This window comes from Globicephala melas, chromosome 9 (genome assembly GCF_963455315.2).
Source record: "Globicephala melas chromosome 9, mGloMel1.2, whole genome shotgun sequence".
In the NCBI taxonomy this organism is placed as follows: domain Eukaryota; kingdom Metazoa; phylum Chordata; class Mammalia; order Artiodactyla; family Delphinidae; genus Globicephala; species Globicephala melas.
The window spans coordinates 66,977,233-67,000,951 of record NC_083322.1 but is presented as its reverse complement, the minus strand read 5'-3'; the positions used below and the strand labels follow the sequence as shown (position 1 = coordinate 67,000,951).

Below are 23,719 nucleotides of genomic sequence, written 5' to 3'. Positions count from 1 at the left end.
ACGTTGTCTGACTCCTGGTAAGTTTGCATAATAACTGAAGAGAATTGTACATTTCAGGTTGATGGCTCAGGGTAGACTGAGATGCCCTCGAAGGGAGTTTTTAAAAACTAACCCAGGTTCTACCATTAGATTTATTAAGTACAGTATGAAAGTATCAGCCCTCTGAAACAAACACTCTGTGTTTTACTTCTCTCCTCATTTGTTCATTTCTGCTAGTTCATCAGAGTGTCTTCAAGGGGGAGGGCCTTTTAATGAGACCTTATGCCATTTTGCCCAATTCTAAATGACTTCCCTTGTCTTTCATTTTGAGTGTGTTGAAATAATTATTTCAACATCACTTTGTTCCAAAGAGTCTCTTTCCGCTACCTATAGATAAGTTTGTTTCAATGAAGGAAAATAATCTGATATTCAAAAAGTTGCTGAGGAAAGACACCAATCCACTAAGTTCAGGGATGTTGAGGCAAATAATACTTCTGTCCACGTATCAAGTTATTCCATTTATTGCACCTTTTCAAATTTTTCTTCTAATGCTCTCTGTACTTCTTTCTTTTTTCAAGTTGATTAAAAGCTCCATATTAGATAAATGTGGTGAGTTACTTCCTTCACTGCATTCTACCATGTTTGCCACTTTGGTGCCATTAGATGGGAGGTACTTTGCCTTCCCAGCAGCCAGGGGTAATATGTTTGGGTAATATATATTAGCAAATATAATTTCTGCTAATATAACACTAACAACACCTATATTACACTTACTATATATGCTAGACACTCTTCAAAGATACTTATAATGTATTAGCACCTTTGACCTCACAACAACCCTTCGAATTAACGGCTAATATTAGCGCTATGCAGCCGAGAGATAAATATATTACAAACAGACACTACGGAGAACACTTTAGGACACTCTGTGCAAGTCTTCCTTAGAAAAGAAATCTAATCAAAAAATTATTTGATTGTTTAACTTCTTGGCTCCATTAAGTTCTGATAGGCAGTTAAAAGCAACTTAATTCCTCCTCCCCACACTACTTAGCGAAGAATTATTTCAGCTCTTTGCCGTGAAGTTAATTTGGTCTGTCATTGTCTGGCATATATTTGAATTTTTTAAAGTAATCTAGAGAGAGCAATTAAAGATCACTTTCATGCTTAGAGATACCTTCTTGTTTAAGCTGTACCATCCAGTGACAAAATATTAATAAGTTAAGCATTTATTTATAAAAGCTGATCAGTGTAAGTAGTCAGGGTTTTGAAATCATAGCAAAGCTACTATATGCTCGATAGGATTAACATGGTACCGAGTTATTTAGATATTTACCTCAACTCTCTACTTAGCTGCTAGTCACAGTTTATCATAACCAGTTCAGTGCAATACTTTGTTGTGTCATATGAAACTTATCTTATTGATTTATTTCAAGTTTTTCCTCATCTCCTCTTCTCCAGATTCTTCATGAAATGATGGAAGAAATTGACTATGATCATGATGGAACAGTCTCTCTGGAGGAATGGATTCAAGGAGGCATGACAACAATTCCACTTCTTGTGCTCCTGGGCTTAGAAAATGTAAGCATTTACAGAGAGGGGGTGGCCTGGTGGTAAGTCAGTGGGGTTCTCTTTTATACATTTTGATTATAAATTCATCTGGCTATTTTCTACCATTAAGTATATAGTGAGTGCCTGCTTCTAATACGTATGTCACAGTACAAGTTGACAATAACTCCTTGTATAGTAATACTTGCCACAAATATATTAATTCTTTTTAGGTATTACCGTATTATTTAATACATAATCTCTCTCTTTTTTTCCACTATTTAAAGTGCAATCTTGTTAAAAGAAAACATTGACCTTATTTTATCTAATGCAAGAAACATCCCAGTATTATTGCGTTCTGTGCTCCCCCTCCCCATGAAGATGATCTATTTTATTAATAACCAAACCCATAGTTGGGGGAGCCAATTATATATAGAGGTAGTTGAGTATATATGCGTGTGTGTGCGTGTGCATGTGTGTGTGGTGTGTGTGTGTGTGTAAATGTTTTCCTTACATATCAACAGTCTGTCAACGTTCTTCCTTCTAAGCCTGTCGAAGTTCTCTTATATCATTGCCTCCAGTGGTATTTAAAACTGGTGGTTTGGGGAATAAAGTAGATCCATATAAGATCAGAATGTGATATGATAGTGACTTAGAGTCCAAATCTTGCTGCCCTGGCTTCGTGTGAATTTTAGTAATAGTTAATTTAAAAATCCAATGAGTCAATGCTAGATTTTTATACTTAGCTTAATAAATAAGAATTAACTATAACATGAGTATAGTAAAATTTATACTTAGATTCAAAGAGTATTACTGATGGAGAGCACCCTGACACACAGAATATTTAGAGTTTTGAGATGCAAGAATGTAATGTCCACCACTTTGCTGCTGACCTCCACATTCTTCGTGCTTCCTGTTACCAGCAATAATGATTTTTCAGATTCAAGACTATACCACAGTTACTCAAGACACCAATTTTTTTTAAAGACAGTTCTCAAGAGATCTTGCAGTCTGTGTTTTAAAACATGTGAGAGTATATAAAAATAGGTTTGTACATATTTACATATGGGTTTGGGAATATATAAATGGGTTTCAGATGGTAGAATTTGTCTCCAGTTCACCTGGATCTTCAAATTCGTTTACATTCAGGTTAATCTTAGCCTTCATGAGGCCCATGGGATTTTAGACATGGTCAGAGGAAGGAAAAGAAAAATTACTAATAGATGATAAATAGGAAATTACCCTTAAAGTAAATAATTTATTAAAACAAAGTTAATATAGACCTTATTGTTAATAGATACATATTTCTACATTTTACAAATTAATGAAGCAATACTTCCTGTATCTGATGTTCTTATACTATACATAACCTAGTATCTTTTGTAATAACTTACTATATATCTCTGTATCATAAATATGTGTTTATTGTTTAATATACCTTCTGTCAAAAGCATATGTAAATCAGACTGTTGGGAGAAAACAGAAAGAAAACTGACTAAATGTTAACTTTGTAAGGTTTGGTGTATATTCTATACTGAAAAATAGTTGACAAATGACTATTCAAGAAATACTATTGATAATGGTTCCCAAAGGGAATTTTATATTTTTAAAGATAAAATGTTTTTATTCTAAATATTTATGGAAATTCTTGCATGAGAGAATGAAAGAAGTAAGTAATGGAGATATAGTCATCTATATTTTTAATATCACAGAAAGATTTTGAAATAATGTTTTCTTTTGGAAAATATTACTTAGAAATTCTTTAGTTTTATTCATAAATACATATATTTGTGAAATTATGAAAATAGCATTGGTAAATATAGTCCACAAATCTATGTGGATTTAACTAAAAATATTTTAAACAAATACAATGTACCTCATCAGTTTCTAGTGTAGCAGTAACTTTATTTCAACGGAATGACAATTCTTTGCCATTAATGTCCATCAGGTTAATGATACATCATTTACTTTATATTCATATTCTTAGATTTATATTTTATGTTTTTCGTTAAAAGATTTTTTTTTGGAGCTAATAGGAGAAATCGATTCAGGGTTTCAAAGAAACCCAAGCTGTGTTCCAAAGTTTTGTTCCCAGTGATGGCCACTAGATGGCAGGGCTACATTATTTAACATTTGTAGATCAACTTGGATATGAGGTTGGATGGTTCCCCTGTGAAGAACAATTCTGAGAGTATTTTCTTCACTTCTTAAAAAAAGAATAAGTCAATAATGTTTTTAAAATTGGCTTTTAATAAGATGGAAAATCTATGTAATTATGATCACAAATCAGAGCATCTATTTGTTAAAAACAGCTTTTTAATTCCCAGGCATGGTAGGTGTTTTACAAACCAGTAATGACACAATGACAACTGAGTGATGAGGGCCTTTTTTAGTAATTGAGATTTATTTCCTTTTCTGTAGGCAGTAAATGTGTTTTGTTATTACCTGTAGAGAATTTGATTCATGGTGTCATTCCCTCCTACTTCGCCCCCCACTTTTGCTTATAAGATTGGAAATCTAGAAGCTTTAGGTTGAATTCAGCCATTTATTGTGAGGCCTGTCTTGTTATGTTGTCCTGTATATTCTTGTCTATTGTCAATTATGAGCTCAGGGAGTAGATGCTAATTGATAGTGCATGTTAAATACCACAGTGTATTTGAAAGTGACCGTGGTGTATTAGCCCAATTACCCAGATAAGAATATTGCCCTGGGAGAGCAGTCCTCACGTGCAATGTAAGGCAGAGCAGTTGTGATTTTATTGTAGTTCATTTTTCTCCATCAACAGAATTTTTTAAAGTACTCTATTTTACCTAATACCCATTGTGGTGCTAGGATCAGAATTGTAGTTTATCAGAACCTAATTCTTTATCAAATGCTAGGGAGTAGAAGTCATTTCCTTTCTCTTACAAGAAGTTCTTCACACTTCATGAGACCCAGTATGAAATGGTATAGTCTCTTACATCTGAAGTAAAATCGAGTGTTTGGGTGGCATATGTGATTTTGATTACAATGAAAAATTTATGCCTGAGACTTACTCATTCTTCCTTCAGCATTCATCTCAGTGAAGAATTGCTTTTTAAAAAAATCTTATTTTGAAGGAAAATGATTTTCTTTTTTAAATAACTGTATCTAGCAATAAACTCTGCTCTAGTGATCGGCAAACTTTGCCTGTAAAAGGACAGAAAGTTAATAGTTTAGGCTTTGTGGGTCATAAGGTCTCTGTTGTAACTGCTAGACTCTGCCACTACAGTGCAAAAGCCACCACAGACACCACCTAAATGACAGCAGGGCTGTGTTCCAATAAAACTTTATTTACAAAATAGCTTGCTGGCCATATTTGACCCAAGGGCCATAGTTTTGCTGACCCCCAAGTTATTCTATCATTAATCTGTCATACAAACAGAATGAGTGTTAACTGTTTTAAAATTATCTTGGAAAGAGAAATCTGATTTTTTTTTTCAATTTAGCTCAATTAGACCACCCCAGCAAGACATAAGGACTAATGAAGAGATAGTAGAGTGGCAGTGAACGTTATCAAATTGGCCTTCACCCTGGCTTGATTATTAACTAACTAGGTCACTTTTTTGCCAGTCATCTTATCTGGACATGTAAAAAGAAATTAGTCAGGAATATCACTTTCCTTTCCTGATATCCTCTCAGTTCAAACATTTGTTTTCCTCGATGAACAGGATAATTAGTAATGCTCCAGTTCCTGAAATCTGTAATCTTGGATCATTATTAGGTTTTTCAAGGAAAATTCCTGAATTCATATTATCATAAAAACAGGAATACACATTTAAATAGGAACCTGGCTTAAAATAAGGATACCTTCACTTCTTAGTGTTGGATTGTTGGGCCCAAATCTGGCCTGTATGATTTTTGAAAGGTTATGTATGTTGATTTCACTATATGTTCTCAGAGTCCTGGTCTTTAATCCCTATATATAGTTTAAACTTTGCCATTGATTGAAATGTTTTAGGATACAGTTTTTTGCCTGATTCAATAAAGTAGAAGTAATTCTTTGGTTTGCTTCCTGATTTCTGATGAAATGTGTCCCTTGATGAGTATGATGGAAAGCAGAAGATGATGTATTCTTAATAGACTAAGCTATATTTGGAAAACTAATGTTTCACACTCTATTTTTTAAAATTTAATTTGATTAAGATGTTGTTCTGCTGTTTGCACAATCTAGAAAGGAGTTATGAAGCTGGATAAATGCAACAATTCTTGAGATTCCACACTGGGTCATTCAAGGAAAATAACCACGTGATGCTACTGACAGTTGAAATGGCATTTGAACCTTAAGACTATTAGGGTCTGAGCCTGACTTCAGAAAGTGGGATCTGGAGATGGGCAGCTGATTGCAGCTCCACTCAGAATTTTAAAACTTCTTTCTGCATTCTCTTTCCTCAGGCTTGACATAGTTCATCTTTTTGTCTAAAAGAACAGTTTCTTTCCTATCATTATAATTTTGGGGAGACCTTGAACAGAAAAGTAAGGTAATTTAACGGCACTTATTTCTTGAGTTGGAATCCATGTGCGACCTTAGCTCTTCTATGTGTCATAAGTGAGGTCAGTTGAAACAGGGACCTGGCTAGGCAGGGGGATGGGAGCATTTTGGCTGTGACATCAGTGAAATTTCTCCTTGAGGTCCTTCGAAAAAAATGATATTATTTATAACAGCCCTAGTTCACTTGAACACTGTCTGCTATCTTTGAGGTATTTACAGAAAAAACTAATACTTTAGAAATCACTAAGATAATGAAATAGTTTTCAGTATTTTCCAGACAGCATTCGTCCCTTCAAAGCCTCCTTTTGACTTACAAGGGATTAGAAGGCGAGGAAGACCCTGGCACTCCCTCTCTGTGTTAATTTGCCTGTGTTTCATTAAACGTTTCTCTGACACATGCACAGAACTGAACTGCTTCATTATAAAATACAGTGTTTACTAAATATCAGGAATAAATTTTCATTAAGAATAATGTCTGGTAATGTAAAAACCAGTAGAACACAACTTTTATGAAATAAAGTATCATAAACCTACCAACATCCTTCTCAAATCTTTTGGCTGAAACACTGGGATGTTACACAACTCAACCCAATGACGGTAATAATATTTGCTGTTTATATAACACCAGTCTTCTGAGGAGCTAAATTGACTTCACAGGTATTGTATAATGAAACCTCACACCATGGCCTGGGTGAGGAAAGTGGTTACTTTCATTTTATTAGAGAGGAAAATAAGAAAGGTGAAATGGCTTATCCACATTTTCATCAGAGGCCAGGAATCAAGCCTTCCAGATTCCCTCTTCATTGCTTTTTTATAAAAATGAATTCCTCTCTATGACAATAAATATTTATTTGCAGTAGAAGTACTAAGAGGCGTATGCTCTACTGGCTGACAGAATATAGTAAGGGACAGAGTCTCCCCCTTCCCCAGTAAGTTTACCATCTAAATAAGACAAACAAGACAAGACATGAAAATACATAGCGTTGGCGTTTAATTTGCGCTGCTTAGAAGTAGTTGGCTCCTGGTTTCAATTTCTTCTCTTGAAGTCACATACATATTTCATCCTCTGAATATTCTGGCAATGTATCCGGCTAAGAGCTATAAAGTGATTTAATTTGTTTTTTGGTAGAGCATTTTATGTCGGGGTAATGGATTTGTGCATCAGTGGCAGCCTGTAACATGGCTAAGTGTTCTGATTGACAGAACACCCACGTTCAGACTTGTTTATTTTTTGATAAGGAAAATGCCAGCTAACTTAGTCCATATGTGCTCTTCAACAAGAGAAGGCTTATTCACATGTAATGGACACTCATTTAAAAATAAAATGACAAGGCTTATGAGAACAGTAATACATATGAAAATTAAATTTTCTTTTCTCCTTTTCACTTACAAATGTCTTTTTAAGCATTAATCTAATTATTTAAACTAATACTTAATGCTAACTTTATCAATATGTTTAAAAAAATTAACCTCTTTAACTTTTAACATCAGGGTATCTTACTCTTATTTGAAGGAATAGAAATTTTAAAACATAGTAGTTTGGAAGCTATAGCAAAATTAAACAAATATATAAAGCATTCCATTCACATAATAAAGATACTAGAAATCATATGACTTGATCAGACCAGAACTGGATTCAGAAATTACTATAAAATCTATTTCTTAAGCTTTGGAAAAAAACCCCTGAAACACCATTGTCTTCTGATGTCCCCTCCATGGCACCTTCTGCAGAAGTGCTTTTGCTGAGAACTTGTTAGTTCTTTGGCAGGAAAATGAAGCTGAGCATTGTCAAGAACCATGAAGGGTCTGAGAGTTGCCCTACCTGCAAGTGAACAAGTGAGCTTGCCACAGTTCCATGGGTGCTGGCAGAGGACATGAGTGCCTGGGTCAGAAACAAAAACTTGTTTACTCACAGCAAAGAAGCAATAGGAGCTTCACATCTGAGCTAGTTCTCCTGGCCCATGAAGTCTCTTAGGGGTGATGGAGAGAGGTCCAAGTAATTGCCTTGCACAGCATCAGAGCTCAGAACCCCTGGCTTGGGGAAACTACATCTTTTATAATACGCAGTAAACAAACTTGCTAAACCTTTGCTTAGAAGGGAGAAATTATCTTTATTACACCGGACAGTAAGGAAACCTGCCCTCTGCACATCTCTGTTGTGCAAGGCTGTATGTTATTCAAACACCTTTGAAAAGATAACTTGGAGAAAAGGACAGTTCTTCTGCTTACAAAATGTGCAGAAATTCAAGAGACCCATGGAGAATTATCTCCCAGAATGCATTTTCATTAATGTTTCATATTATGATGCAAATTTGACATTTCTGGTTCTAATGTAGGAATTAGTTACTGTGGATTCAATTGGGTACTTCAGATCTGGTGGTTTATCTCTTGATAGGGAATAGGAAAAAGTAGTTAGGAAGCATGATTATTAATATTTTATTATCCAGAGAAACAAAATGATCTGGACATGTTTGTACTGTCTCACTACCACAGAATTTGTATTAGTGCCCCAGCACATAATAGGTGCTCAAAAAAGTATTAGCTCAACGTGTTCTAAGAAGTATGGCAACTTGACTAACCTAAAAAACCATGACCTGCTGTGGTTTCTATAGAATACCAATAAATAATGTCTAAAATTAATCTGAGTTTGATATAGTTTGGTATATGATGTACAAGGACTACATGTTAATACAGAAAATGATGGTAATAAAAGTAATGATGTATAATAACTTCATTTAATATCTTCACCTCCTTGCAAGGAATCTTAAGCATCATATTATTTCATTTTACTTCAATGTATCTAATAGAGAATAGCTATTATAATATTATATAGAGTTTTACTTAGAAGAATAAATAATAATTACAGTCGTTTTGCTAAAATGTGAATTAATTGAACTCAAGGTTTTATTGTGGCAAATAATGGTAGAGACTGTTATAAATAAATACAGTAATATAGTTTTAATATTTTTGCCATCTTTCCATGAGATTAAAATCATTCATATTTTGTAAAAGAGAAGCAAAATAATTTAATTAGAGCCTTATAAAAGTTTATGTTTTTAAATTTTGTATTTGAGACATACAAAAATATGTTAGCGTCAATTATAACATATAAGGAATCCCCCAACTGAAGCCTCAGAATATCATGAATAACTTACTTTTAAGTGTCATTCTTTCCCATCCCATCCCACCCTTCTACCTCCTTATAAGAGCTAACCACCATCATGAAATTTGCATATTCCTACCATTAAGCAAGGGTTAACATATTCTGTCAAGGTTTTCATCTCTCAGAATCTTCCACTCAAGAGTATTTTCTCTTCCTTTATTCACTGATTTGTTTATGGAATTGTGCTAGGACTAAAGTATACAGAGGTGAGGCAAACACGCCTCTGTTCTGAGGAGTTCTCAGTTTGGCGGACGGTTATGATGGTTGGGACCTGCTGTTGAACTGTTGATATTAGGCAAGAATTTGTGGGTTGCTATAGCATCCGATATTTGTTAGCAGGATCTCATTCCACTAGAGCACATGTGGTTTTCTAGACTCTGTGGCAATCTTGGAGAAAGTCAGAGATGAAATAACAGATTGTCTTCAAATGCTTCAGTCCAGCTCTGAGTTTTATTGGCACTTACATATTCCACTGTTTACTTCATTAAGTGAAATCTTTTTCTCTTGCGTCCCGTGCAGAATGTGAAGGATGACGGACAGCATGTGTGGCGACTCAAGCACTTTAACAAACCTGCCTACTGCAATCTTTGCTTGAACATGCTGATCGGCGTGGGGAAGCAGGGCCTCTGCTGCTCCTGTGAGTATGTTTGCTTTGCCCGGATGTCATCACCTCTGGTGAGAAGCGATTGATTTCGTGGAATAGTCCTATTTGTAGACGGAGTTAAGAAATCACCTGACCCTTCCCGTACCTATGATTTATCTTTCCCTGAAGTATGTTTCTGAAGGTTTAGATCACTCTAGTTTTAACTTTCTTCAATTTTGGAAAACCTTCTTCTTGGAAAAGAAATAGGGACATTTCCCAATTCACTAGCCATTTTTTTTCCACTGTAGTTTAATTTATTCATGGTTCCCATTTCTTCTGGGAGTATTATGAAAATATCCATTGGTCTCTCATATTTATATCTTATGCATATTTGTCTTTTTTCCCTCCCTAAGTTATCGCTTTATTCACATTGTCTTCCTATTATGAGCTAATTCCTTTCAGTCTTTTAAAGATAATTGATTGATTATCAGTTTCCATTCAAACTAAGAAATCACAAGGAATACACACTAATCTTATACCTCAGGCACATGATTCTTAATTCTATAATGAAGAAAATCTAATATATGGTTAATGGATATTAGAACCCAAAGTGTTGCCAGTTCATGAATTGTGGCCATTATTTTTATTTTGGTACACTTATCTTTACAATATTTATTTTATTCTATGGCGTACTTTCTGGTAGTATATGTAACAATTCATAAAAGGCACTTAAGAAGTTTTAAATAAACAACATGTATACCTGAGGAACTTTTGCATTCCCTGATGCCTCTGCTAAAACAGAGGGAGGGCTTCCCTGGTGGCTCAGTGGTTGAGAGTCCGCCTGCCGATGCAGGGGACACGGGTTCATGCCCCGGTCCGGGAAGATCCCACATGCCACGGAGCGGCTGGGCCCGTGAGCCATGGCCACTGAGCCTGTGCGTCCGGAGCCTGTGCTCCGCAACGGGAGAGGCCACAACAGTGCTCTCACTGTTGAGAGAGAGTCTCCCGTGTACCGCCAAAAAAAAAAAACAGAGGGAATATTGAGTCCTCCTCACTAAAGTGTGACTTTGTCTTGGTCCAGCACGTTGTCCATCCACGCCCTTTTCTGCAGTGTATGGAGTTACTGAAATTGTCAAGTTCATTAGACATATCCCATTTTCGTGCATTTATATTAAATCTAATTTTTTACCTGGCTTCCATATAATACATAACTTTCAGATATTATTTTTAGCTAACAGCTTGTTTGGTAGCATATTTGGGAGTTGCCTTTCTCTCAGATGTTTTACTTTACATTAAAAACCATATCGTAGGTACACTTTTAAGTGATTTCTTACGTGTTTAAGGATTTCAATAAAGTTACATAAAATTACCTCGTGCCGCTTTAGAGGGTAGTTTCTAGTGGCCACATTTAAAAGGCTGTTTGTACCAGAACATTCTCCATGTACAAAGGAAGCAATTTGTTTTCAAAGTTTTATTATTTTTAAGGAAAATAATTTTTCATGGTACTGTCTATTGATGGGAGCTTATGAAACAAAATGGTAATTCTCAAATAACATAGGCAATATCATATAAGAGTGAGAACCTTGCTCACAGATTTTAACTGATTAGTGTGCAAATGTAATACTCAACATTATTGCCAATGTGGAAGAGAAGAGAAACTGCATTTTCTTCCTCAGTGTTGCCAAAGGAAATCACAGAAGTGGATGTTTGGGAATAGTTTTACTATATAAATATTATATTTTCATTCTAACTTCATGCAGTGGTCAATTTTTGTTTGTTATATGGAGAGAGCTGCTTGGTTGTTTTTTACTTAATTTTTATTCTATGTATTTATGCATTTAGAATTCTTAATTTGAAACCAGTGTTTTATTAAAGAATATCTGTATATGACCCTGAGTTATATTGAGAATCAAGCCATGAAGTAGTTTAAAGATGCCAATAAAGTGTATGTGTTGGTTTTTTATATACATTATACGTTTTATATACACACACATATATATGTTTGTACATGTGTTTCTATACATATTTGCAGATACATATAAAATTTTGCATATATATATACAATATGCTGCCCAGCAAAGGTTGTTCCTTTTGGACAAACAGTGCCACGATGGCAATGAGGGATGAAGTTTAACTGAAGGCCTGGCATATGATGAAATCTATTCTCTGGAAATAGACTAATCAGCCATTTAAGGTTTAGATAAATCAATAGACAAAATAGCATAAACTCATGGGCTTTTATTCCCATGCCTGCCAGCTGCTCTCATGCCTATACTTTGTAAAATATAGATCTCTTCCTTCTAGCAAATGACACCAAGCCATTTGGCAGTCATCAATTTGTCTTTAGTATGTTTGTCATCTGGGAATTATTGTGAAAAATTTGAGTGAGCCCTGATTTAATTAAGCATTTCCTGCTATTGCCATGATAGAGGAGTCTTGGTTCTTCACATGCATAATATTTCCTGTACTAATTGGCCTTTTGTATTCCATGGTAAAAACAGTCGAGTTGGACTTTTCCTTGATGTGGCTGATTGGATTGATTAGGGAGCAGTGGCTATGAAACGAGCTTCTGTTAATGTCATTCTTTCTGTATAAAATTGCAATCAGGACCAGGATTAGCTCTGAATTTGCGTACATGTTTCCTTTCAGTTTGCAAGTACACAGTCCATGAGCGCTGCGTGGCTAGAGCACCTCCTTCTTGCATCAAGACTTACGTAAAGTCCAAGAAGAACACTGATGTAAGTGTGTGGCCATGCTTGCTTTTTGAGGGTGGTGTTTATGGATGCCTCCTCTTACCACGGTGCTTCTGTTGTGTTCTAGGTGATGCGTCATTACTGGGTTGAAGGCAACTGCCCAACCAAGTGTGATAAGTGCCACAAAACGGTTAAATGTTACCAGGGCTTGACAGGACTGCATTGTGTTTGGTGTCAGATCACAGTGAGTAACATTGAAGGATAAATCTCTAGCATTCACTCACGATGAAGATGGTATATCCCATGTTCTCTGATGAGTCCTATCCTGGAAGGCCATCCTGAATTTTAGACTAAGTCCAAGTTAGCATAAATTCATGGGGGCCTCTTATATCATGTGTGGCTCCCAAAGGGATAAATGTCAAGGTCAGATTTGTCCTCATAGAATCGAGAATTTTAGAGCTAGTGACAACCTTAGAGATAATACTGTCATAAGGTGTTCAATCTGTACTCCATGGAGTTCTAGGAGCTGCCAGGAAGGTAACCAGACACCATGGCTGTGGGTGGGCAGTGAGCCTGGGATACTGACTGGGTAGAGCTCAGCTATCCCTCTGCCCGAAAACACTTTTCTGGTAAAATTTTCTATTGTACATGTTCTAAATTTATTCCAATCATAGAATCTATGGGCTTAAAAAGGGTAGCACAATGAATAATGTGGTACAAAGACTTAATTTTATAGTGAGGACACTAAGACCAAGAAAAATCTATGCAAATCGTCAATGACCACATGACTAGGTAGAGATGCAGGTGGTCCATATTTTAGATCTTGGTGCTTCTAAGAACTCAGTTAACCCTTCTTTACAACATGGTGTTGCCTTGCTCCTTTAGTTAATTATCATAAGTTGAGGGATAACAGATACGGATGTAAACGCTAGTCATTAATGGTATTGACAGTCGAGAAAGGAGAGGTTCCTTGGTCTTTCCCAGGAAATCTTAGCACTCTACCTAGTTTGCTTAATTGTCAAAGCTGCTTCAAGTAACTTCTGGAATAAATGCAGTTGTTAGATGGTACCTCTAGTGTTTCATGTTGTACTTCTGGAAATTAATTAGAACACACATTTTTAAGAATAGCCAGTTTTTACAGTTTGGTCCAAAAACGTTTATGGGGCTGAGTTTTTTCCCCCATCAGTTGTGTTTTCTTTTTACAGCTAGTGTATGAGTCATCTTGTTACAGGGCAAATTATTCTTGCTTTTGTGGGAATAAAACGGTAGGGAGCGTTGTTTCAGTTAAGCAGATACGTTTCTCTGTAGTGCCCCTCAACACCCCTTCCCAACACACACGCCATTTAAAAATTTTTCTTAAACACACACACACACATACACACAGGATAATGAGAAAAACAAACTGTGACTTGCATTTCAAAAGTACAATTAAGTACTTTTTAAAAATGAACACATTTTCTTCAATCATTTTCAGCTATTACTCGGTTAAATTATATTTACATTTGAAATTTCCTCAATTATGAAAGACAGTTTTATTTTTTTGAAGTATTTGGTTATTGTAATAAAGCGTCTAACAATGTTTTAAATTACACATAGAAATTACTTAAACATGTTGAGTTCTCAGTTTTAAGAAGACCAAAACTATTTCATTTTTTAAAAAATTTGGGCTGTTAAAAAATATTAGTTTTCTTTTTTTTTCTTGCTAAGCATCTATAAAAATATTTTGGTTTTATTTCTGATCTTATAGGAGCCCATTCCTCTTACTTTCCCCATAAAGTGCATCTTTCATTAATTATATCTTTACTATAAACTGAAGTTAGAGAATATCAGAATTTATTTCTTCGTTGTATTTCAAGTTATTTTGCCATCCTTCATACATTTCTTTTTTTTTTTTTTTTTTTTTTGCTGTACGCGGGCCTCTCACCATTGTGGCCTCTCTCGTTGCGGAGCACAGGCTCCGGACGCGCAGGCTCAGCGGCCATGGCTCACGGGCCCAGCCACTCCGCGGCACGTGAGATCTTCCCGGACCGGGGCACGAACCCGTGTCCCCTGCATCGGCAGGCGGACTCTCAACCACTGCCAGGGAAGCCCTCCTTCATACATTTCAAGTGTAATGTTTTAGATCTGTTATTTTCTTTCCTGTTTTTTTTTTTTTTTTGTGGTACGCGGGCCCCTCAATGTTGTGACCTCTCCCATTGCGGAGCACAGGCTCCGGACGCGCAGGCTCAGCGGCCCTGGCTCACGGGCCCAGCCGCTCTGCGGCATGTGGGATCTTTCCGGACCGGGGCACGAACCCGTGCCCCCTGCATCGGCAGGTGGACTCTCAACCACTGCGCCACCGGGGAAGCCCCTCCTATTTTTATTTCTTGGGAAAAAAAACAATGTGTTTAAAGTTAGAACGCTCTAAAAATATGCATTCCTGGGCTTCCCCGGTGGCGCAGTGGTTAAGAATCTGCCTGCCAATGCAGAAGACATGGGTTTGATCCCTGGCCCGGGAAGATCCCACATGCTACGGAGCAACAAAGCCTGTGTGCTACAACTACTGAGCCTATGCTCTAGAGCCCGCGAGCCACAACTACTGAAACCCGCACACCACAACTACTGAAGCCCATGCACCTAGAGCCCGTGCTCCGCCACAAGAGTAGCCATGACAATGAGAGGCCCACACACCGCAACGAAGAGTAGCCCCTTCTCGCCACAACTAGAGAAAGCCCACGCGCAGCAACAGAGACCCAGCACAGCCAAAAATAAAAATAAATAAATTTAAAGAAGATTAAATAAAACTATGCATTGCTACCTTTCCTAATAGAAAAGCTTTTGGAGATTTTAAGTTTCTTTACTTGACTCCTCTTCTCCTTCCCCCATTTAATCTCTATGAGGTATACCTTCTGCCCTTTTCATTCTATGGGAATCATTCTCCTCAAAGTTACCATTGCTAACGGTCTTATTGATAATCAGGGCATCTTGAGATTTTTTTCTTGTTTTATATTCCATTTTGTTTTTCTTGTTTTCTTTCTTTTGTTTTAGTGGTTCCTCTCATCTGTGACTCCAAAATCTGTATTTCTAGCCCAGGCACTCTCCAGTTACATATTTATATTTGGTCTTGATCCTGTTCCTAGTGTTGTAAGAAATTAGGCCTTTCCTTTTATAGGAAAGAAGGTGCTACCTGTGGATAAACTCTGCTTTTTAAAATCTAAGGATTTCATATCTAATTCAGTTCAGACAGGATGTCCCTAACATCTTATTCTTAACAAAAGATCAGAGTGTACATGAAGATGACTGTTTGGTCACTACAGCAAAGCACAATATCAGCTGTAAATGTATTTAAATCCCGAGTTCTACTCAGGACACAGGCTAACCAGGGACCACTGAAGGGTGTAAGGCAGAGTCAGGGAAAAGTGGCTGCCCTCTTACTAAGCTCTCCCAAGACCCGAGGCTTCTGGCTAACTTTAGCCTGATTTGCTGTAAACCATGATCTCCGGGGTTCCTGTGGGTGTTTGGTTCATGAAACAAGACTTGATATTTTTATATAAGTCCTCACGTATCCAGAAGAATATATATAGCCTTCTTAAAAATAACTTCAGCCTCTGTGCTGTTTTGGTTTTTAATGTTAAGCAATTATAAGACTCTGTCTATTAATTTATAGATTTTTTTTGCCTAGGTTAAACAGAGGATATTTACCTCTAAACATTTATATATTTAGTATAATTATACTTTCTTCCTGAACTATTGTATGAAAATTTTAGTATAAAGTTGATCTGCTTTTGACTGACACTTACACTACTGGTTGCCTTTAAACAAACTGAATCTACTTTCTTATGTCTTAATGCTTCCCAGAAGGTGCTATTAATATAGCAAAGAACTAGCAGAAGTTGCGATGGGATATGGCACCGTCAAAGCTGAGCTTTAGTAAGACCTATCTGAACGGAGTCCGTGAGGAATAGACTGCAGAGAGAAACAAAGATAACGAAACCTGGCTTCATTTCAGTGGTTTTCCAAATGCCATCACTTCCTTTGTACATATGACTTTTGGAAATGGCTTGAGTTTTAACTTAGTCATAAGTTAGACTGACCAGATTCTTAAGAATGTCTCTGTCCAACCAGTAAGATAGTAGCTGTACCATCTTGGGCCAAGTATGTAAAAAGCTTTGGCCAGCTTCCTAATTTGTAAAATGGACTTAATGATACCTATTTTGTAAGATTTTTGTAAGAATTAAATGGATTTTTTTAAAAAATGTATGTCATTGTGTTCAGGGAAGGCCCTATACCTACTAGTGCTTATGGAAGAACAATTATTATCATAGTGAAAACTAGCTAAAATGTCATATGAGGGCACAAAACCCATCCCGTGGCTCACAGAGGGCACTCCATGAATGTTACTCATGCCATCTCTTACTCACTTCTGGAAGGGTCTGTAGTCGCCCAGTCTAAGAATAGCACCTGCATATTCTAAAAGCACCCAGAACCATGTGGTCCCGAATATCACTAAATCCTAGACTAAGCTGATTTATTTATATTCACGAAGAACAGCTATTCCAACTGTATTCTATCAGACATGGTAACATCAGGCTTGCAATCATTGGAAACAGAAGTCAATCTCCTTTATCCTTGTCTTTCACCTCTATTTCATATATCCAACCTATCTCTGAGACTTGAAGTTTTCCCCTTAAAATATCTCTCTCAGATTTGAGTTTTTTGTCTTCACCATTCACAGCCCACGTGCAGGCTCTTAGCACCTCTTAACTAGATTAGAGTCAGAAATCTTGGCTTATCTCCCTAACAGAAGGTACTTTTCCTATAACACAGGCTGCAAACCACCTCCAGAGTCATCTTCTGAAAATACTAGTTTGTTATCATATGCCACCTTCAGCAACCTATAATAGTCCTGTGATAATAAATGCAGCTCTCACCTCTTCCTACCTCAACCTGGTTTTTACTTCTCCAAATATCCGACCCAAACCTAAGCACATGACGTATATAGTAGTCCCCTGTATGCCCAGTCCCTGCTGTAGCCGAGCATGTCTGTTGACAGGCCTCTGGGAAAGCCATGCTTCCCCCCTGTTTTGCTTACTCTAGTATTGCCCTGAAGGCACCCACCTCAAATTTTGACTATACCTCAGGAATCAAATTAAGTTCCACATTTTCCTTGAAATTTTCCTTGATAATGATGTTTGCCATTTTCTAAACACTTTCTAGGCTTTTATTCCACACCAAAGGAAAGACTGAACTGCTGTCCAGCAGTGTCACGTCTGCATGCTAGCGTCATCTACACTGTTAGACTACAATCTCATCCAGCTCCGGGTCCAGTATACACATTTTTCTTCTAATAACCCTAAATCTTGATGGAGTGCTGACTTTCGAGGAGGTCCTCGATAATTCACTTTCATGACTGATAACACTGTTCTTCTTACTGCTAAATAGTGAATTTTAAATGCATGATTTAAAATTTTTTTTTAAATCATCCTGTAATACTCAAATCTGCATCAAATATACAAGTATGTGTAGACAAATGCTTAAAGATAAAAAAACCATTTTAGCACCCTTTTTTTATTCAGAACCTGTGGCTTCTTGATGTAATACTATTTGCCATTATGTAGATAGAATGTTAGGCTCTTAGAACTGGGTTTTATCTCCTTCTGTAAATCTAACCACTTAAAAAATAAAAACAGAAAAATCCTAAGTGAGAGCAGCATAAACTACCTTCTACCATTAGGCAACCATTTCCCCTGGGCTTTATAATTCAATCAGCCGGGCTGAATGTCATCATTGCTTCTCTCCTCCTCCCCTTGCTTACGTTCTCTGATTCTTAAGATCACACTGTTTATACCTGTTCATTTCTGCCATGAACATATTTTCTTGACATGTAAAACCTCTATTTAAAACATGTTATCATTTGCTCCGGTTGCGGTAACATACCCGCGGTCAGGCAGGACTCGCAGGATGGGAGGATGATGCATGTCATTTGAGCTTCGCAAACGAAAGCTTATACGATGACTGTGGATTATTGACCTTTGGTATCATGTAGGGCTGCTACTTCTTTTAAAATAGTAACTCCTTATTTCTGTTCCTGCCTTGCCCCTAGGTTCTTCATGACCATTTTTTGTTTTTTTAGATTCCATATATATGTGTTAGCATACGGTATTTGTTTTTCTCTTTCTGACTTCATTCTGTATGACAGAATAAAGATGCAGACCTACTAGAGAATGGACTTGAGGACACGGGGAGGGGAAAGGGTAAGCTGGGACAAAGTGAGAGAGTGGCATGGACATATATACACTACCAAATGTAAAATAGATAGCTAGTGGGAAGCAGCCACATAGCACAGGGAGATCAGCTCGGTGCTTTGTGACCAGCTGGGGGGGTGGGATAGGGAGGGTGGGAGGGAGGGAGACACAAGAGACAGTAGATATGGGGATATATGTGTACATATAGCTGATTCACTTTGTTATACAGCATAAACTAAACATTGTAAAGCAATTATACTCTAATAAAGATGTTAAAAAATAAAAAAGTGAGGCAAATACCCCCCCCAAAAAAATAAAAAAATAATAACTCCTAACAATAATGTTTAAAGGTTTCCGATGCCTTTAAAATAGAAAGGTTCATGCTTTAGCCAATGCCAGCATTAAGGCAGCACCCTGAAATGGCAAAATGTTAGAAAAAATGTATATAAACCAGCAAATGTACCTCTAAATCTGGTCACTTCATTTTTCTGTAGGAAAATGATTTATTTCTTTTTTGACTCCAAATTCTTATGAAAATTTTTTTTTCTATTTTTCTCCCTTTTGACTTCTTAGACTACATTGCTTTCTTCTCAATACAATGCCTTCACTCTTTTCTCAACTCCATCCAGTAAACACACACACACACACATCATTCACACATTTTCTTTTTCTTCCTAAATTGAGACAGCTGTTTTCAATAAACATAGACCTGGCTCTAAATTAGGTGCTATTGGAAATTGTCATAAACTCTGAAATTATTTCCAAGTATTTAATTCACTTCCAGGAATAGCTGGTTTATATTTTATGAATTTCCTAGGTAAGGGACCAATTCCCTTAACATGAATGGACGTTTCTGTACATATAATAAAATAACGACCTGAGATTTTTATGCCTTACTCTTTAAAAATGCAGAGGTAAATGTGAACAAAAATAAAAACACTTTTAAAAAAGTAACGATTTCCTTTCTCTGGGGCTTCACTGGCCGTTTCATTTAAGAGGCAGGATTCATCAGTGTTCTAGTTTATTTCTCTTCTTGACGAGGCTTTTTCTGTTTTGCTGATTTGGGATCTGGGTTATCTTTAAGACAATTGTCAGACTTCAGTATCTTACTGACACTGAGAAGGACTCAGCTGTGCTGTGTCTTTTTCTGTAAAATGTCGTGGTGACCAGTGTTAGCAACTTGTTTTTATTGCTGGTTATATTCACTTTTTTTTTCCTTTTTACAGTTTTATTGAAAAATAACATACATGCAGAAAAGTATAACTATCTTAAGGGTAGATCTCAATGAGTTTTCCACAAATGAGCACCCTGTGTAGCCACCACCTAATCAAGAAACAGAACATAACCCATTTTGGGGTAGTTTTGGGGGAAAGTACCTTTTAAATTCTATTATATGGTTTCTGTTTTGTTGATATTTGCTCTTTTTTAAAAAAGAGACTTTATGCAGAAGTTTTAGTTTCACAGCAAAAATGAGGTTCACTTTTAATCTTGATAAATAGTCCTGGGAACTATAAGCATTTTCTCATTGGCTTTCACGTTTTATATTTTGTCCTCAAGTATGTCTCTGAGCAGTATGATAAATGCACTAGACCTGCTATACACCTTGTGGAATGATCAGTATTTTCCAACATGGTGTCCTCTGGTTTGACACTCCTGGTTGTAAATAATCTCATGATGTTGATGGACATCCAACTATAACAGCTTCCAGACTCCAGTGTTCATAAAAGTATAAGGCACCTTGCACATTATTAGTTAATACAGACTTCTTGGGGAGGAGAATTTTCTTGCACTGCGTCTCCCTGTTTCACTGATGATGATATGGTTACTGACCTCCTTGTAGACCCTGCTATATGCCTAGGTTCTTGCAAGACTCTGCCTTGCAGCTGCCTAGACAAAACTTGGGAATATGGACCACGTGACAATCAAAATGGACAATGCCATACTGGTTTTATTTAGCTCTGCAGACAGCAGTATTTCATAGGACCATTTGCTGGTACCTATGCTCTGAAACCCTCCAACCTCAATACGAAGAGTTACCCTTTACACACACATTCTGTTTGGCTTATCAACTGTGTGATTCTACCTGAGTCCTCAGTTCCTTTTTTTTCCCCCCTGCTGGGAAACTAGCCTAAATGCCAAAAAGCTGTCATTAAACTCATGTTATCTTTGTTATCTTTCCTTACATCTGGTAACATCAAATAACTTACATCAAATAACTGTATAGAGAGGTTAGTCATCCCTTATCATATCAGTTGTAGATTGTTAGAAACACATGGTATGGAGGCATGGAGGAGGCTGAGGCCCTGAGCTTATGTACCTGTGGTCAGTGCCCTGCATCTCTGTCCTTCAGAGTTGCATGTAAAGCTTCACTAACTGCAGTCAAGAGTGAAAATCAGTACTTTCTCAATGTGTACAGACAGAATTTTTTTCTTATATCTCTTCGTAGAGCCTTGCATCCTTGGCTGTCCTTGGTGTCCCTTGGCCTGTGACTCCATCACCAAATCTCTGCCTCCGTTGTCACATGGCTTTCTTCCCTTCATATCTGTCTCCTTATGTCCAGATTTCTCTCTTCTTATAAGGACACCAGTCATTGGATTAGGACCCAGCCTAATTCAGTATAACTTCAACTGAACTTGAATACATCTACAAAGATATTTCCAAATGAGTTCATATTCACAAGTACTAGGATTTAGGAAATCACTTGGGGAAAGACCAATTTAACCTGTAACACTTGGTAATCTATTGGTTTAAATCCAAAATTTCAGGGCCATGATTTATTCTAAGAAAATTAAGTCCAATAAATTAATATATTTAAACCAGTCACTGATTTTGTTTGGAGGAAACTTTGCATTTGCCAAGTGAGTGTCTGTTAATTTATTCCTATTTTGCATGTGACTTCAACTGCTTCTTTATCTTCAATACCTCCTGCCTCTTGACAAAGATCAGCAATGCCTGATAAGATTAAACCACTTTTTCAAAAGGAGTTTACATCCAGGGAGAAGCAGAACTGCTAATTATTGATGAATGTGTAAAGATACTTTTATTTCATGTAATGTGGCCTAGTGTGAGTTAATTACTGTGCAGGTAGCCTTAACTCCAAGGCAGGACGTGACAGATGTTTTAGATTCAAGGACGACAGAAATACCCCTTCAATAGTGGTGAGCTATACGATCGCTAACAGTAGATCAACCCCATTAGACTCCTATGGTTGGTTGTTAATTAACTGTTACAAAGGTAGGTTTGTTGCGGAAATTAATTAATGTAATCATGACGTAAACGGGGTGGTTTTGGATTCAAAACTGAAAAATGAAGCAGCTCCTTTTTGGTTTTGAACAAGACGTTATTTTATTAATATGTATCATTTTTCTAAAGTATGGATATTTATATTAAACTGATAGGGAGTGGAGGGCAGATATACCCCTAGATGCCTTTAAACAACTACTACTTTAGCAATTCTGTATGGTTCCAATAAAAATTATCATCTCAATTTTTTAAAAAATCACTATTTAATATACTATGTTATAACACCTTAATTTAAACTTGTGACAAGGTTGATAAAAATATCAGCTTAGATTTTTACATGTAGAAAAGGAAATAACATGTTACATGATTATACACATACTTAATGTAGAGCTGATAAATATAAATTTTTATAATCATAATCGTCTTCTTATATTTATATCCTGCTCCTACTGAGATGAATCTCTGGTTACATTTACATATTGAATTAGAAAGTTAAAAACTAATGATGGGATCAATTATGCCCCATACTGAGCTGTGCACTTTGGAATGACTTTGAGAAAACAGGAGGGTCAAAAAAAAAAAAAAAAAAAAAAGCATCCACAGTGCTGTAGTAGTTTCAAGATTATGCTAACAGATAAGCCAAGGAAGGACTGTAATGGACAATAATGTGTGTTTGTCAAAGAAATCAGGCTTTTTGGTAGAAAACCTAAAGCACATTTCGAATATAAACATTTCTGAGAATTGGAAAATATATAGGCTGGGTCACAGAAGTTGCTAAACAGTTTATTTAAGGTAGAATATATATAAGGGCAAATGTAGTATGAATCCCTTTATGATCTTGTTGGTTTGTTCTTGTAATTCTTTAAATATATTTGCTGTATCTTGGGCAAAATATAATCTGCTTCATGTTTGCTGTTGCCATGCAAAATTTGATAGTGTCCTCTTTCTCCTTTCCTAGCTGCATAATAAATGTGCTTCTCATCTGAAACCTGAATGTGACTGCGGACCTTTGAAGGACCATGTTTTACCACCTACAGCAATTTGTCCAGTGGTACTGGTGAGTTTTTCCTTCTCATCATTCTGCTATAACTGGGGGTGTCTGTGACTAACTGGTACACTCTACCACTCAGTGCTTCCAGAGATCATTTTTCCATTGATCAAGGCAGAACTCAATAGACCTAAAATACCTCATGGCTTCAGAAAATACCCCTTTGCCCACTATATTTCCTTTTTCCTTCGTGGCACAATAAACGTCTTAGTAAGGTATGCTGTAACTGAAGCTGACTCAGGTTTTATCACTTAGTCATGCTGTAGTTACCAGAAATTGTATGGGAAGAACACTTCCACATTTTACATGTTTTATAGATCTGGTTTCCCAGAATGATGAAGTTATTCTTATGGACAGTTTTGCTGGAGATGCACATTATGTATCTGCAGTCGGGAGGTCTTTCACCTAAGTCAGAGGCTACTTAGAATGAGGACACACACCTTGAAGAGAGTTACGCACTGCCATTAGGTGTATTTTATCTTTCATTAGTGAACAATAAATTTACCTGCAAAATAATTCCTTGATTTAATAAATATACAAGGGAAAAATGTGTAAGTGAGGTAATCCTGAAAAGAACAAATCTTGATAGAAAGAGAAGCAGCTATTCAAAGATAATATTCATATTACATTTCAAAATCCCAATTTTTCCTAAAGTGAAACAGTTATTTTACAAAACAAACTATCATATCTATAATGCAGTTCTCATTTTTTTAAAACAACATGGAAGTTAA

At 36.6% G+C, this 23,719-nt stretch overlaps 1 protein-coding gene across 17 annotated transcripts in view; it reads left to right on the top strand.

Annotated features, from left to right (window-relative positions):
• Positions 1–23,719, top strand: part of DGKB (diacylglycerol kinase beta) — a 901,775-nt gene that overhangs the window by 394,730 nt on the left and 483,326 nt on the right. For all 17 annotated transcript variants that reach the window (XR_009565105.1, XM_060304680.1, XM_060304683.1 and 14 more), the window contains 5 exons: positions 1,438–1,557; positions 9,717–9,834; positions 12,430–12,518; positions 12,601–12,717; positions 22,899–22,997. Coding sequence is in view for 16 of the 17 variants with exons in the window: in XM_060304680.1 (XP_060160663.1) it covers positions 1,438–1,557; positions 9,717–9,834; positions 12,430–12,518; positions 12,601–12,717; positions 22,899–22,997 (543 nt within the window). In the remaining variant the exon portion in view is untranslated. The remainder of the gene's footprint in view (positions 1–1,437; positions 1,558–9,716; positions 9,835–12,429; positions 12,519–12,600; positions 12,718–22,898; positions 22,998–23,719) is intronic.